Source organism: Condylura cristata, unplaced genomic scaffold (genome assembly GCF_000260355.1).
Source record: "Condylura cristata isolate star-nosed mole 26May11 unplaced genomic scaffold, ConCri1.0 scaffold00011, whole genome shotgun sequence".
Classification (NCBI taxonomy): Eukaryota; Metazoa; Chordata; class Mammalia; order Eulipotyphla; family Talpidae; genus Condylura; species Condylura cristata.
Window position 1 is genome coordinate 37649460 of NW_004567112.1, and position 14013 is coordinate 37663472.

Consider the following 14013-nt stretch of genomic DNA (forward strand, 5'->3'; position numbering starts at 1 on the left):
ATATACCAGAGACATTTTGTGGGGGAGGAGTGGGGAATAGGATCAAAAACGGGGGGAGGGGGGGAGAAAAATGCACGGGATTATGGTGATGGCACACGGGTGATTTGGTGATGGAAAACCCGCAGGGATTACAATCGAGATGGAAAAAAAAATGTACAAAATGATGTAAAAATAAACTTTTGTAATTAAAAAAAAACTGCTAAAAAAAAAGTAATTGAAGTAATTGAAAACGAAGTAAAAACGCACACACACACACACACACAAAACCTAAAAGCAGGAATTCAAAGTACCCCACTGGTCCCATGACTCAACTAAGGCATGCAAATCAAGGAGCCAAGGCCCAGCTGGACTGGCCTTGCCAAAAAGCCATGTCAACAACAACAGAAAGCTAGCTCCTGGCTGGCAGGTGAAGCTCTGACTGAGAGGTAGATTTGCACCACCTTCCCTGCTTTCTTCATTGCATAGGCTACAGCGACCAGCTACGCTAGCTGACACCTGCTGGGGCCCTTGAAATGTCTCCCTGGCACACTAACATTCTGATAGAAAACCTCAGTCAGGGCAACTTTCCCAGAGCCGCCTGGAGGCTGCTCTCGGGCTTGAGCCTGCATCCTCACTCTCCGATAAGCTCACTCACTTTTGCTTGACTCAGTCTAAGCAACACATCACACGCTGACCCACGATAAAGCTGTCCTGCACACAAGAGAAAGAGCAAGTTGCTCGGCAGTGGTTGGCTCGGCAGGGTCTGCCCAGCCCTGATCACGACAATGGCAGTGACAGCTAATTAACAGAGAGGGGGACATGCCACCCCGCTTGAACCACCAGGCAGCATTCTGACGCTGAGAGGAAGGGGGCGGGGCACCACGGAGACTTCCTGGTCTTTAAATGGCAATTTAGAGCAGTGGGAGACTTCGGGGGTCAGGCACTTCCCCTTGTCTCTTGTTTTGATGCCCATCCTCAGCCCCTAGACTGTTTTCACGTTGGCATCAGCAGGACAACAGACAGACGGAAGAGGTGTGTTATTTTGAGACGAATATAGGGGAAGTGAGTGGCTGGCGAAACTCCTTGGCTGTTATTTTGGAGCAAGAGATGGGGCATCTGCTGCTGATCAATTCCATTTTGCAGGTGAAAACATGAACCCAGGGAAGTCACTTGCTCAAGGTCATTTGGCTGGTGAGTGGGAGAGCTGGACCCGAGCCTTTTGTGAGCACAGCCCACACTACTGTCACCGGTCAGAGTACTGAACACTGGCACCTGTCGGACCTGCGCTTTCTCTGGCCTCAGTTTCCCCACCTTCCCAATGGGGACCCTTTCGCCACTCCATGCCGTGACTGCAGGATGGGCCTTTGGGGGGTGAGCCTGAGGCCCCAGGGGACGGCCGTACCTCTCTGATGTGGAGGATGGTGCCATTGGGTGGGCGCACGAAGACAGGCCGGTTGTCATTGACGTCGATGACCTCCACCAAGAGCATGGTGGTGCCCCAGAGTGGCGGCTGACCACCGTCCGTGGCCACCACGGTCAGGTTGAACCTCTCATAGGACTGCAGAGGTCGTGTGGTGGTCACGAGGCCTGAGTCCATATCCACGTGGAAGGCGTCTGGCAGGTGGGGCGGGAAAGCCAGGCGTGGCTTGGGCTGCAGGCATGGCACCTGCCCCTCCCACCCCCCGGCAAGCATGGCTACCTACCCACACCAGGGCCCTCAAGAGAGTAGACCAGCTCCCCGTTGGAGCCCTCATCCTGGTCAGTGGCCATCATGGTGATGACCGAGGTACCGGCTGGCTCATTCTCATACACGCTTGTGCTGAACTGGGGCCTGGAGAACTGTGGCCGGCAGTCATTGACATCCAACACCTGGATCATCACCTGGCAGGGAGGTAGAGGTCAGGGGTCAGATGCATAGTGGGGCTGCTTTACACAAGCTTCTCACACAGGAGTGAGGGGCCGGGGAGGGGCAGGTGTGCACTGGCATGCCTCTATACCAACCCCAGCTTATATCAACCCCGAGGGGTTGTCTGCTGGGACAGTACCTTAGAGCAGGTCTCCGGCTATCAATTAGTATCATTTGGTTTGAACATCAATGAGAAAAGACAGTTCTCTCTCGGGCCCCTCTGTGTACAGTTTTCTCCCCATGTCTGGGGTTGTCTCCTGCATCTGGGTTCCTCTCATATCCTAAGATGTGCATGTGAGGTTCATTGTGATGTGGGTCAGTGGGGGTATGTGGCATGTGGGTGGGGAGGCCCTGGCCAGTCTGGAGTAAGCAGGCTGGAAATGAATGAATACAAGTGACTTTAATATTAGAAATGTTTTGGCTCTTTCTTTACAAGTTTGGGGAAGCTTTTGTGATCATTAATATAGGCAGGCACATAATTGCCATGATGCAATTGGTTTCCTTTTTCATTACAAGTTGTTTCCACTTAGGAGGGCTGTGGTGATGATGCGTGGGCGAATTGGGGGAGAGGGGGAAGGAAACATTGTCTTAAAATGAACAGCAATGTAAATAGATATATAAATAAATTTAATAAAAAAAAAGTTGTTTCCACTTAAAGGTGCAGTTTTCAAGAACCTATTGATGAAGCCAAGTGGGGACTTACTGTGAGGCTCTCAAGGTCCCAGTGAGGCTCACCTGGCGTGGTGGGAGCTAGCTCCTCAGTGTACGGCCCGCACATAGCAACTTAGACTGTGGCTAACAGGTAACTGCGTTTGGGCCGGCAGCACCCCCCCCCCCCGGGGCAGCCCTCTGTCCCCAGGGCTCTACGCACTGACCCCCAGATCTCTGAATCTTAATGCTGGACTGTGACTCTGCCATAGAGTCGTCCTCCTACCCCCATGCCCCCACCCAGGGCCCACTCTTGACTTGGGTTTGTGTCTGGCCTGGAACTTGGCTCCTCTTGCTGCCTCCGTAGTCCCGGGCAGAGCCTGTGGACACAACGGGCCTTCCTTTCCCTGGCCACTGCCTGCCAGCATCCTCCTCAGACCCCTTCACAGCAGCGGCTTGAACCAGGCAGGCACTTTCTAGCGCCATCTCCCTGACAGACCACAGGCCCCTGGGCAGGAGGTGGGGCATCCTCGCTGTTGCCCCTCATCTTGCCCCTGGCCCCAGTTTCAACAATCAGGGGCCAGGGCGGCCATGTGACAGGTGCAGTGAGGGCTGAAAGTGGAGCCTCGGACGGGGCTTTCCCTGCACAGCACACACCCATGTGCCAGGGTCAGCAAGCAGACTGCGCACGTGCTGGGCCCTCCCTCGTCTGAGAAAGAGAATTTCTTTGCCTGCTCAGCTTCTCACCTCTTGACCTTCAGGAGAGTTTTCTTTGGATGGTTAAGTTATAATGAGCAAGAACTGAGAGAATGGAATTCAGAAAGAGAACTGGGGAAGGCAGGGAAAAGGTTGAGAAAGACAAAGCAGAGTCAAGGTTCAGGGCCTGAATAGAAGTAGGGCTAGAGAGCTTCGACGGTGGGACGCTGGCCTCAGAGTAACTGTGGACAGTGGCACTGAGACCCTCGTTAATGTTCTTCGAGAGACAGAAAAAGAGAAAAGACGATAGTTTGATAATTATGTTTGTTGTTAGACTCAGTAGGCCACGTAGAGCTGCTGGTCTATTTGGTTGAGACCCAGGGATGTTCAGCACGAGATGCTTCTCCTACAGGGTCCCCATCGCCTAAGCCACAGCCACGGTAACCCACCCAGCTAAGCTCCGGCCTTCTCTCCCTGCTTTCTCATCTCTGAGGGGGAAGCAGGGCACCGGGTGGCTCTGTACCTGCTCCTCGGTGGTTATTCTCTGGAGGCTGCCGCTGTCTTTACAGTCCTGTCCCTAGTGTTCCGGCCCAGGCTGGCACTCCTTACCTGCACTGAATTTTCTCGACGGTTGCTGGCTACATCCCCAGGGTTATCTTTGGCCAAGGCAGTCAGGATATAGTGGTCCTTCTTCTCCCGGTCCAGAGAGGACAGCACATAGATGTCACCCTGGCAGGAGAGGGTGGGGTCAGGTCCTTCGTCCAATCAAGATATTTACTGAGGGTCTACTATGGGCCAGACACTGTTCTGGGCTCTGGAGATACGGGGCTGGACAGAAGAGACAGCATCCCTACCTCATGCAAAGCTCATTCCTTGGTGTTCCTCACCCTCAGTCTGCCTGGAGATGAGGCGAGCAGTCCCGGATGGACTCCAGTGCCCAGGTCTATAGCGGGCACTGCATAAATATGTGCTGTACATAGAAGTGTGCCAGGGGATATGTCTGGTTATTCACTGTAAACTGGAGAGAGACCTCTACTGAGAGGTCAGAGTGCAGCAGGAAGTGGGCAGGTTGAGCCAATGGGAGGAAAACCCAGTTGCGTCAGTTGGAGAAGGCCTTGCCTGATGTTCACCCCCGGCCACAGTACCCTTTTGCTGTACTGAAAACAGCAGCTTTGAGCCAATTTGCAGATGTCTGGAATCATCACCCACCTTTTCTTGAGTTTCTGCTTCCCCACGAGTTTGAGGCTCATGGGAGCAAGGCAGAGGCCCATGCAGGCTTCTCCCCCGCTCCCCTTCCCCACCCCGCTCCAGCACTGACTGTGGGGCATGTAAGCAGGTGTTTAATGCTGTGCCCACTCTCCGCAGAGCTTCCTATGCCTCTTTCAACAGTCTCAAAAACAGTCACATGCCTTAAACCAAGTTTCGTAGCCCTGTGGTGATACATCTCAGAAGTTTGCGTCCCATAAAGGGCAGATTCCCAGATATGTTGGCCACTTCCTTCCATGTCTGCTGGACAGAAGGGCCACCATCTGCAGGATGTCTGAGACTCAGAGAAGTTTGCTGATGTGTACAAAATACATCTAAGGCTACAGATGTCCGGGGGGCAGGAGTCAGAAAGGGGGGAATGACTGCAATGCTTTCTGCTGGCATCTCAGCCTATAACCCTGGCTCCTCCCCACTTCCCACAGCCAGGCCCTCTCCGGCCTGCTTACCGTGGTGGGGTTGATGGCAAACTTGCCCTCTCCATCCCCGAGGCTGTATTCAATGAGGGCAAAGTTGCCCGAGTCAGCATCAGTAGCAGTAACCGTCAGGATGACCGTGCCCACGGGCACATCTTCAAAGACAGCTTCCTGGAGCCCATGGACAGAAAGAGCAGCCAAAGTCAGTTCTGGAGTCTGTGCTCCTGACCGAGGAACTCAATGATGCCAGGAACCCAGGGCATCCACCTTCTCTTAGGTTCCTTGCTCCTTGGGGTGTGGGGGTGGGGTAGAGGATAGCAGGGCGGGTGTAGACCCCATGCCATGGGCATAGGTCCTGGACCCAACCTGTTGGCCTGGTCACCCACCTGGTAGGAGGACTGGTCAAAGATGGGGTTGTTGTCATTGACATCCACGATCTCCAGGTAGACAGGGATCTCAGCTGCTCGGGGTGGGGACCCATTGTCAGAGGCCCTCACAGTGAAGTTCAGCCAGTGCACCTCTTCGTAGTCCACCGTCCGGTTGGCAATGACCTTCCCTATGACACAGAGGCACCCACTGCCATTTCAGCCACTCCCCACTCATGAAAACCAACCAGAATGTGAAGAGAAGGATCTGGAGCTTAGAGGAGAGGTGGTCCTTTGAAGGAGGAGGGTGGCCAGGCAGCATTGCCCAGTGCAGCTCAGAGGCCTGAGAGGAACTGGTGCTCAGTTCCTATTTAGGAGAGGGACAGAACAGATTTTTACAAGACAAAGGGAAAAAAACGAAGCCGAGGGCCCTCCTTGAGCATCTTCCTCCCGGCCTTCATGTTCTGAGTGGCGCCAGTGGCACAGGATTGGGTGACGGGTCATCCCAGCCAACCCCAAAGGGAGTTTCCACCATGACACAAGCTATGCAACCTCTGTCGTCAGACACGGTACGGATGGAGGGGAATTGTTCTGAAAAATCAGACTTTCCACTGCTAACTTATGTTACGACCTCCCTTTTTTGTATAATCATAGTATCAAAATATTCTGAGCAACTTTCAGTTTACAATTGGATTGCCTCAGCCGCATAAGGCCTGCCTGCCCTGACAAGCAAGCACTGCACCAGGGTGAGAAATTCCTCTGAAGTTAAGTGACTTGACAACTGGCTGATCAATAAAAGCAAAAGGGCTGTTTCTGCAAAGTCTCTCTCACTATGGGGAAAACCCAAATCTCATCACTCTACTATCTCACCTAGCCTTCTATTCAGCTTCTAAAGAATTACTCAAACTTCCTATTGTTTGGCCTTTAGACGTGGAAATTCATCCAGGTTGCCTGTTTTAGAGCTAGTCAGGTTTTCTACCTGCTACACTTCAAAGGTATTCACACAAGTCTTCTGGCTAGTCTTTCAGGATTCTACTGTCTAGTCTTTAGATAAGGAAATTCACCCATGTCTCCTATTCAAGGCAAATTATGCTTCCTACTGTCTAGACCTCAAGGAAACTCACTTAAAACCTTTTAGCAAGTTTCTTCAAAGAACTTTTCTGAAATTTGATTTGCAAGAAATTTCCTCTTCCTGCCTCCCAAGATGTCTCAGGTAAAAAAAAAAAATATATAAAAAAAACCCCATTAAGTAGTAGATAAGGTTTAAGGGATTTATTTTAGTTAGTCTTCATTATAGTAATATTAGTCTTAAACTTTGTGCATCTATGTACCTGTTTTTAACTTGATTGATTTTAGAATGTTATAATCTCAAGTAAAGGTCAAAACGACCCCAAACCGTTCTTAGGAAAAACAAAGATGATTGTAATCTCTCAGCCCAGTTCGTGTGCTGATGTCATCCCACTGCTTGCTCCTAATGTATAAAATAAACCTCTGCTGAAGGCAGAGCAGGAAGACTTGCACCCAACTCCGACTCCAGTGTCTTCCTCGCTCCCCTGTCCCCTTTTTCTCCTTTCCCCCTTTATAGGAATCTCTGCTCGCCGATACCTTCCCACCTTGGGGTCCTGCCTGTCTTGCCTCCAGACACCTCAATAGTTGGAGTTGGTCTCCAACACCACCCCAAAGTGGGACTGGCTTTTCTTCTTTCTCGATAGTTCGGGCATCCACAGTGACTGGAAGGATGACCACCTCTGGACCGGTCCGGTCTACTGAGGGAGCGTGGAGGGTTGAAGTGGCCACGTTCCCTCTCAGTGGATAAGCAGGCACAGACACATGTTCCCCAATATGTCAGGGAGCTTCTGACCTACCTGCTGAGGAGTCCTCCAGCTGGACGTAGCCGGGGGGCGTCAGGTCCAGCAGGGTGTAGGTGATCAGACCATTGAGGCCCTTGTCGGGGTCTACAGCTGCCACGGCAATGAGTGTGGTACCTGGGGTGGCTCCTTCCAGGATCCGCTCTGTGTAGTAGGTGATCCCGAAGGGCTTGAACTGGGGTGTGTTGTCATTGACATCCAGAATGTTGACTGTCAGCTTGGCTGTAGTGGAGACAGGGGCATTGGGAGGTGAGAGTGACATGAAGGGCCCCAGAATTGGCTGGGCCAGGCCTACATCTTTACCAAATTTGGGGAGGATGGCAGCCACTCCCAGCCCTCCTGGGACCCTCTGAAGCTTGACCCAACCCTCGGGCTCTTTCCTCTGGTCTGACGCTTACTCTTCAGAGAAAGGGGCTTAGGTTCTACCAACTCTCCAGGTAACCTGGCCCTACTGTGTCTCGGTGTCCTAATCTGTTCAGTGTGATAGGGTTAAGAGGATTTTTAAGACCCTGTTCCTGATTGGTCTTCTGCTGCCTGTTTGCTGGCTATTTCCGCAGTATCATAGTCCTGGGCCTCTGAAAGTAGGACATGTGAGAGATGACCAGGGTTGCCCACCCTTCCGCCCTTGCTGAAATCTGTGGGTTGTAAAATAAGCCAGTATTTACCAGAATCCTCTCCTTACTCCAGACGTTGGCATGGCCTCATGCCCACTTGAGGTCATCTGCCCCCACATCCCCATCCTTCCTCCCTCTGCAAAATCCATCCCTCTAGCTGCTCTGACCCAGCTTATATCTTAGGCAACGACAGGCCGGGTGGCCTGCAGAGGGCAGCATCCATGCCCTTCTCTGTTCTGTCATGGTACCTCTACCCCACCCACACACAAAGTAGCTTTTGTGGCCTCCAGTCATTTCTCCTTGCTCTTTCCTTCTCTGCTAACCCTGTGCCTTCCTATCAGATTGAAGGTTCCTAGTTTACATTCCAGCCACATCCTATTTACCAGTTTGTATGCCAACCTAAGTCTCTCTTAACCATCCTTTTCCTAATACCTTTCCAGTTCCTACCAAATCTCTGTCCCACTCTGAGTCTGGGCGTTCAAGATCACACACAGTTTGGGCTTCTGGAGCCCCCACAGCTGAGCTCCAACATCCAAGACACATGGCCACCCTGCTCCTCACCAGAGCCACCCCCTTCCAAGTGCCAGCACTGCCCGAGCAGCGGGGTTCTGCTGTTCTCTCCCTGGGCCCAGGCCCTTGCCTGTTCCTGCCCACCCCCTGGGCCACAGTAACCAGTGGGATATGCCTATAGGGAGACTTACCATTTGGCACACTGACAGAGTGCTCTGGTAGGTCACTGGCATTGTCAATCACGGAAAGTGTGACCTCATAGGTGGCGACCAGTTCTCTATTCAGGGGAGACTTCACCATTACAGATCCTGTGGACCAGATCAGGTCAGGTTCAGCCTGAGGGGAACTTCCTAAATTCTGGGCCGGAGGGGACATTCCTGGTCAACCCCTTTAACTCCCACAAGGACCGTGATCCCCAATGTATTAGGGACATGCTGATCTCACCTTGGCTGGGATGAGACCACAAACTTCTGCAAGTTGGGCTCACATCACTTTGCCCCTTACTCGCTGTTTACAAGCCAGGGGCCTTGGGGAAAATATTTAACTTCTCTACACCTGTTTCCTTATTTGTATCAGACTATTTTAAGGGTCATAACAATTTCATGAGTTTACATTTGTTAAGGGCTTAGAACGGTGCTTGGCATATAGAAAGCACAGAATATAATTGCTTCTTTAAAAAAATGCTTGCATTCTACAGTAAATAACAATACAGAACATTACTGAATTATACACTTAAAATGGTTAAATGGTAAATTTTATAATTAAGAAAACACTTATATTCTATGGAGAGCAAGTAGAAAGAAAGGCCAAGGCAGCTGAGAAGTTCTGAGGGGATTCCCTGGAGGGGACAGTGGTGATACAAGCTGACAGTCAGGCCTACCCTCTGCCCTGACCACGTGGGGTACGGCAGGCTGATTGTGAGAAAGAGGCACCCTCCTGCTACCTCAGTACTAGAGCAAGGAATTGTCTCCTCTCATACCCACTGCCTCCCAGAGCCCCTCTGTCCCTGAATAACGGAGAACCCTCCAGAGGCTTGAACTTGGGCCAGACAGACAGATGTTGGTCAACCTCAGGCCTGCGTCTGTTGGCACCTTTCTTTCTGCCTGGTGACTCTTCTTACTGGCTTCCTTCTAGGGTGAGATCACCTTTCCTTCCAGTTTCCTCTCAGGCACTGGGGTCTCTGGGATGCCCTTTCCCTGAGCAGATCCCTGCTGGGCTTCTGTCCTCCTCGGGTCCCCAGTCCTGGGGTGTTCACTTACCCTAGCTGCTGCCTCCTCCTCCTCCTCCTCCTCTTCCTACTCTCGCTCCCCCTTCCCCAGGCTGGGGAGCGAGGATGGGGAGAGGTGGCTGCATTCAGTCTGCAAAGGCTGGGCCACAGCCTTGGCCTGGGCCCCACAGGATGGGAAGGGTGGGAGAGGGGTACGGTGGATGTGGAGGAGGGCAATGGAATGAAGCAGAGAAGAGATGAGGTGGGAAGTGACAAAGAAACAGAGCTCAAACCTGTGGATCTGCCAGCCATGAGGAAGAGAGAAGAAGGTTAACATCAGTTAGTCCAGGGTGCAGAGAAGGAGCACAGCAGGGGGTGGGGAGGACGGGCTTCGAGGCGATCAGGGAAGGGGGGGTCAGAAGGGGTGGAAGGAAAGAGGCAGAGGGGCAGGGAACCAGGGGAACATTGGAGAGGATTACTCAGGGGCTACAGTTCTGGCAAGAAGAGTGAGGAGGAGGAGAAAGGGGAGGGAGCGTGACTGAGGTAGATGGGAAAATGTGAGAAAAAAAAGGGGGTGGGGTGGGGCAAAGAAGACACTGGGAAGAAAAAGAAAAGTAAGTTGGAGGGAGGAAGCACAGAAACAGGTAGAGACCTCAGTGTAGCATCAAGTTGGGTAAGGGCAGAGCAATTCTAGAGCAGCTCTCCATGGTGCTGACCGACCAACCCTGAGAGTTTTGCAGGTGGGTTATGGCTAACCTATGTAACTTCTAGTGGCGAACGTTCTCCCTTCTTTTTTCCTTTGGGTTTCAAAATTAGATTGAGTAAATTTTACTCCTTGTTCATTGCACACATGTCATTGGCACTGATCTTGTTTTATGTATCTATTCCCTTTTATTCTCATACGCCTCTCTCCACAGGTAATCATTATAAAGTACTGAAGTGTATATTTTACTTGAAAGGGGTCCTAAAAACCACATATTATTTTTGTAAATATATTTTACATGTCTATAAGTGGGATTGTGTGTGTGTGTATCTCATTTATGCTTACAGAGCTGGGGTACAGGCCAGAGGTGCAGGGGCAGTGAAAGAATTCACCAGAGACAGAGTGGGGAGCAGAACAGGCCAAATGACAAAGTACACTGCTGAGGGGAGCAGCGGGCGGGTCAGGAGAAGTCTGTCAAGCCATGTGGATCACCTCCTAAACAGGAATTGAACTCATGCAGAAGTAGATTCAGTTTCTTAGTGCTGTGCTTTAACGCACTGCACCACCAGGGAGGGCCCCAGGGAGTACTTATTTTTAAGGCTCACCCACATTGTCCTGTAAGAGTCTGATTGCTTTTAATAGCTATCTGGTATCTTCTGGTGTGAACCCGCCACATTTTACTCTCCACTCTCACAGGGATGGTGTCCAGGTGGCCTCCCACTCCTACCACCAATAGCAGTGCAGTGAACACCCTCAGAGAGCCCCATTATCAGCCTGAGCATTCCTTGGGACATGTATCTAGAAGCAGAATTTCTGGGTGATTCCTGTGAGTGCTCTTTGTGCTAGACTGCTGTCCAGCTGGTGGAATCAGTCTACACTCCTACAGTAGCAGCATATGAAACCACTGATAGCTCCACATTGTCACCAGTGCTCAATATTGCCTAGCATCCTGCTAACCACATGTGGAAAACTGGTATCTCTTTGCTGCTGTTTTACTATGCATTTCTCCAAATAGCAATAATTTTGGTATTCTGTCATAACCACGTTAGTCTTTTTGTTCTTTCTCTGAGACTTCCAAGAAGTACACCTATAAAATCCCAAGTCCCCAGAGGAGCAAAACCCCCAAACTTTTAGAATAACGGCAAAACTATCAAAAGTATAATAAGATGCATAAATCATGAATGATGAGCCACGGCTGTTTTGTGGTAGCATAACTGACAGATGAGCTAGCCAGTATTCATTTGGAGGAGTGTTCAGCCATCCAGTTATTAAAGAAATGCATATTAAAACAAGATACCATTTTCTAAAAAGTCACAGATATGAAAACGTTATACTAAGTAATGCTGGCAAAAGTATGTATACTGGGTATACAACCTTGGTAGAGTGAGATAGAAAGGAAAGAGGGAGTTGGTTAAGGGAGGAGGAAGGGCAAGGAGAGAGGGAAGGAGCAGAGAGGGAGCGAGTAAGCAAGAAGGGAAGGTGAGGAAGAAAGCAGAGACCAAGGAGACTGGGGAGGGAGGTGGGAACAGGGCGCAAGGAACCAGGCCCTGGTACCTGTGTTGATATTCACAGCAAAGGCATCTTCCTGGTCAGGTACCAGGCGGTCCGTGTCATCCTTGGCCACAATGCCAATGATGTGGTACTCCAGCTTTGGGTTGAGGTCCCGGTCAATGGCAGTGACATTGGCAATGACAGTGCCTGGCTCAGCCGACTCCAGCACGCTCACTGTTTGGATGGGGTTCAGGAACTCAGGGCGAGAGTCGTTGATATCGTCGATAAGAACCGTAATAATAGCTGTGCCCGAGAGAGGGACGGTGCCCCGGTCGGTGGCCACTACTGTCAGCCTGTAGGAGTCCTGCTCTTCCCTGTCGATGGTGGCATTGCCGACGCGGATGACCCCCGTGACTGGGTGGATGAGGAAGCGGTCCTGGGCCCCCGCCTCTATTCGGTAGATCAGCTCCCCGTTGAGGCCACTGTCCTCATCTGTAGCTGTGACCCGAAGGACTGAGAATCCTGTGGGAGGTGGAGGAATGGGGAGTAGCTGAGCACAGTGCCCCTCCCAAAAACATCCGACTGAGATGGCGGCTCTTGCCAGCATTTATTTACACGCATTCTCCATGTTTTTAAGTGTGTAGGAAAATATTTACTTATGCGACTGAACAATTTTCAATAATTTGCTGCATCTTCTGCAGATTGTTTTTGTCCTTGGTCTTTTTTCTGTTAACTTGTACAATTATGATTACATGTGGCCAATAGTTTCTCAGTTTATTTTTGCCTTTCAATAGTGATTATCATCATTTGATGTAAAGAAGTTTACAGGCAGATGTACTAAAACTTAGTATTTTCCTCTTTTGAGTTCCTGCTTCTTATATGCTTACTTATCTAGAAACCAGATGGACAGTTATCCAATGCTGCTTTTAATTTTTTAATGTTTTGTATGCTTTTACATTTTCTTTAGAATATCTTTGGGTCTCACTTTGTTGTCTGATATGGGATGAGACGCTACATTAAATATTAATAGATGTTTTGCATACAAAAACCTTAGTTTCACTATTGGTTTGTTTTATCATGTAATATCACATTGCGTAATTTAATTCCTTAAATTACCAAATAGAAATCTATCTATTTCTGGGCTATTTTGTTCCAGAGTCTTGTGCTGATATCATGTAATTTTAAATATCATAATTTTGTAATACTTATAATATCTGGTAAAGCAAATTGGGCTTTATGATACTTATTTTTCAAAACGCTCTTTTGGATGATTTTTAATCAAATTTACCCCTGAAATGCTATACTAATTTTTGTGGGAAGCATATTAATCCAATTTTTACTTAAAAGTATTCTTTCTGAAAAGGAAAAACACCAAATCATTTCACTCATAGCAGGAGCATAAAGAACCAGGGGAGAAAATAATAATGATAATGAACAACTATATGCCAGAGATATTTTACAGGGGTGGAGTGGGGAATGGGATCAAAAATGGGGGGGGCGTAACTGCACTGGACTATGGTGATGGCACACAGGGGATCTGGTGATGGGAAGCCCACAGGGATTACAACTGAGATGGAAAAAGGCACAAAATGATGTAAAAATAAACTATTATATTATAAACAAATTCTTTTTGCCTAAGAACACCATAGAACATTTCTTAATCATCTCCTTTTGCAGACAAGACACCGAGGATCAGAGAAGGGCAGTGAGAGGGGCCTGAGTCTTCGGACTCCCCACTTCAGGGCTCTCTCCATCCACTGTTCCCACCTTCTTCCCATCAGAGGCGACTACATCCAACCCGAGAGGGTCCAGTCCTCACTGATCACTACACCACTTGGGCCTGGGGCCTCTCCTCTGCTTACCTGGAGGGCAGTTTTCCAGCAGGTGGACAGTGAGTACAGAAGGGCTAAAGGTTGGCTGGTTGTCGTTGTCATCCAGGATGGTGACCAGCAGGTCGGCTGTGCCGTTAAGCAACCCAATGTCCTCGGCCAGCAGCAGCAGCTCCAGGATGGGGGGTGAGAAGGCCTCCCGGTCGATGGTAACACCTGCTCTCACCGTCACCACACCTGGCACCCAGGGCCACCAGCCAGACACACACAAAGAAAAGGGGGTCCAGTGTGGAGACCGGGTGAGAGGCCAGAGGGGGGATGGAGAAAGATGGGGGCATCACGGGGAAAAAGGAGCTGAGAAAGCAACACGGTGACTTTCTCTCCTAGGTCCTGATTGCCAGTTTAGGGAGGGCCCTGGGGTGCTGGGTGCCTGTGGCTGCCCCCTGCCCAGGGTCCCCCCACAGTTCTCTCGAGTCTGCCTAGGAAGGGAAATGCAGGTGGCGAACAGAGCTGTGCTA

General features: G+C 50.2%; 1 protein-coding gene across 1 annotated transcript in view; it reads right to left on the reverse strand.

The window, feature by feature from the left end:
- The window catches only part of CDH23 (cadherin-related 23), a 330906-nt gene that overhangs the window by 9997 nt on the left and 306896 nt on the right, over positions 1–14013 (reverse strand). The window contains exons 44-52 of the mRNA XM_004681069.2: positions 13529–13732; positions 11730–12188; positions 8457–8573; positions 7139–7363; positions 5295–5464; positions 4942–5079; positions 3839–3958; positions 1683–1860; positions 1382–1593 (exon numbers count right to left, since the gene is read on the reverse strand). Coding sequence (XP_004681126.1) covers positions 1382–1593; positions 1683–1860; positions 3839–3958; positions 4942–5079; positions 5295–5464; positions 7139–7363; positions 8457–8573; positions 11730–12188; positions 13529–13732 — 1823 coding nt within the window. The remainder of the gene's footprint in view (positions 1–1381; positions 1594–1682; positions 1861–3838; positions 3959–4941; positions 5080–5294; positions 5465–7138; positions 7364–8456; positions 8574–11729; positions 12189–13528; positions 13733–14013) is intronic.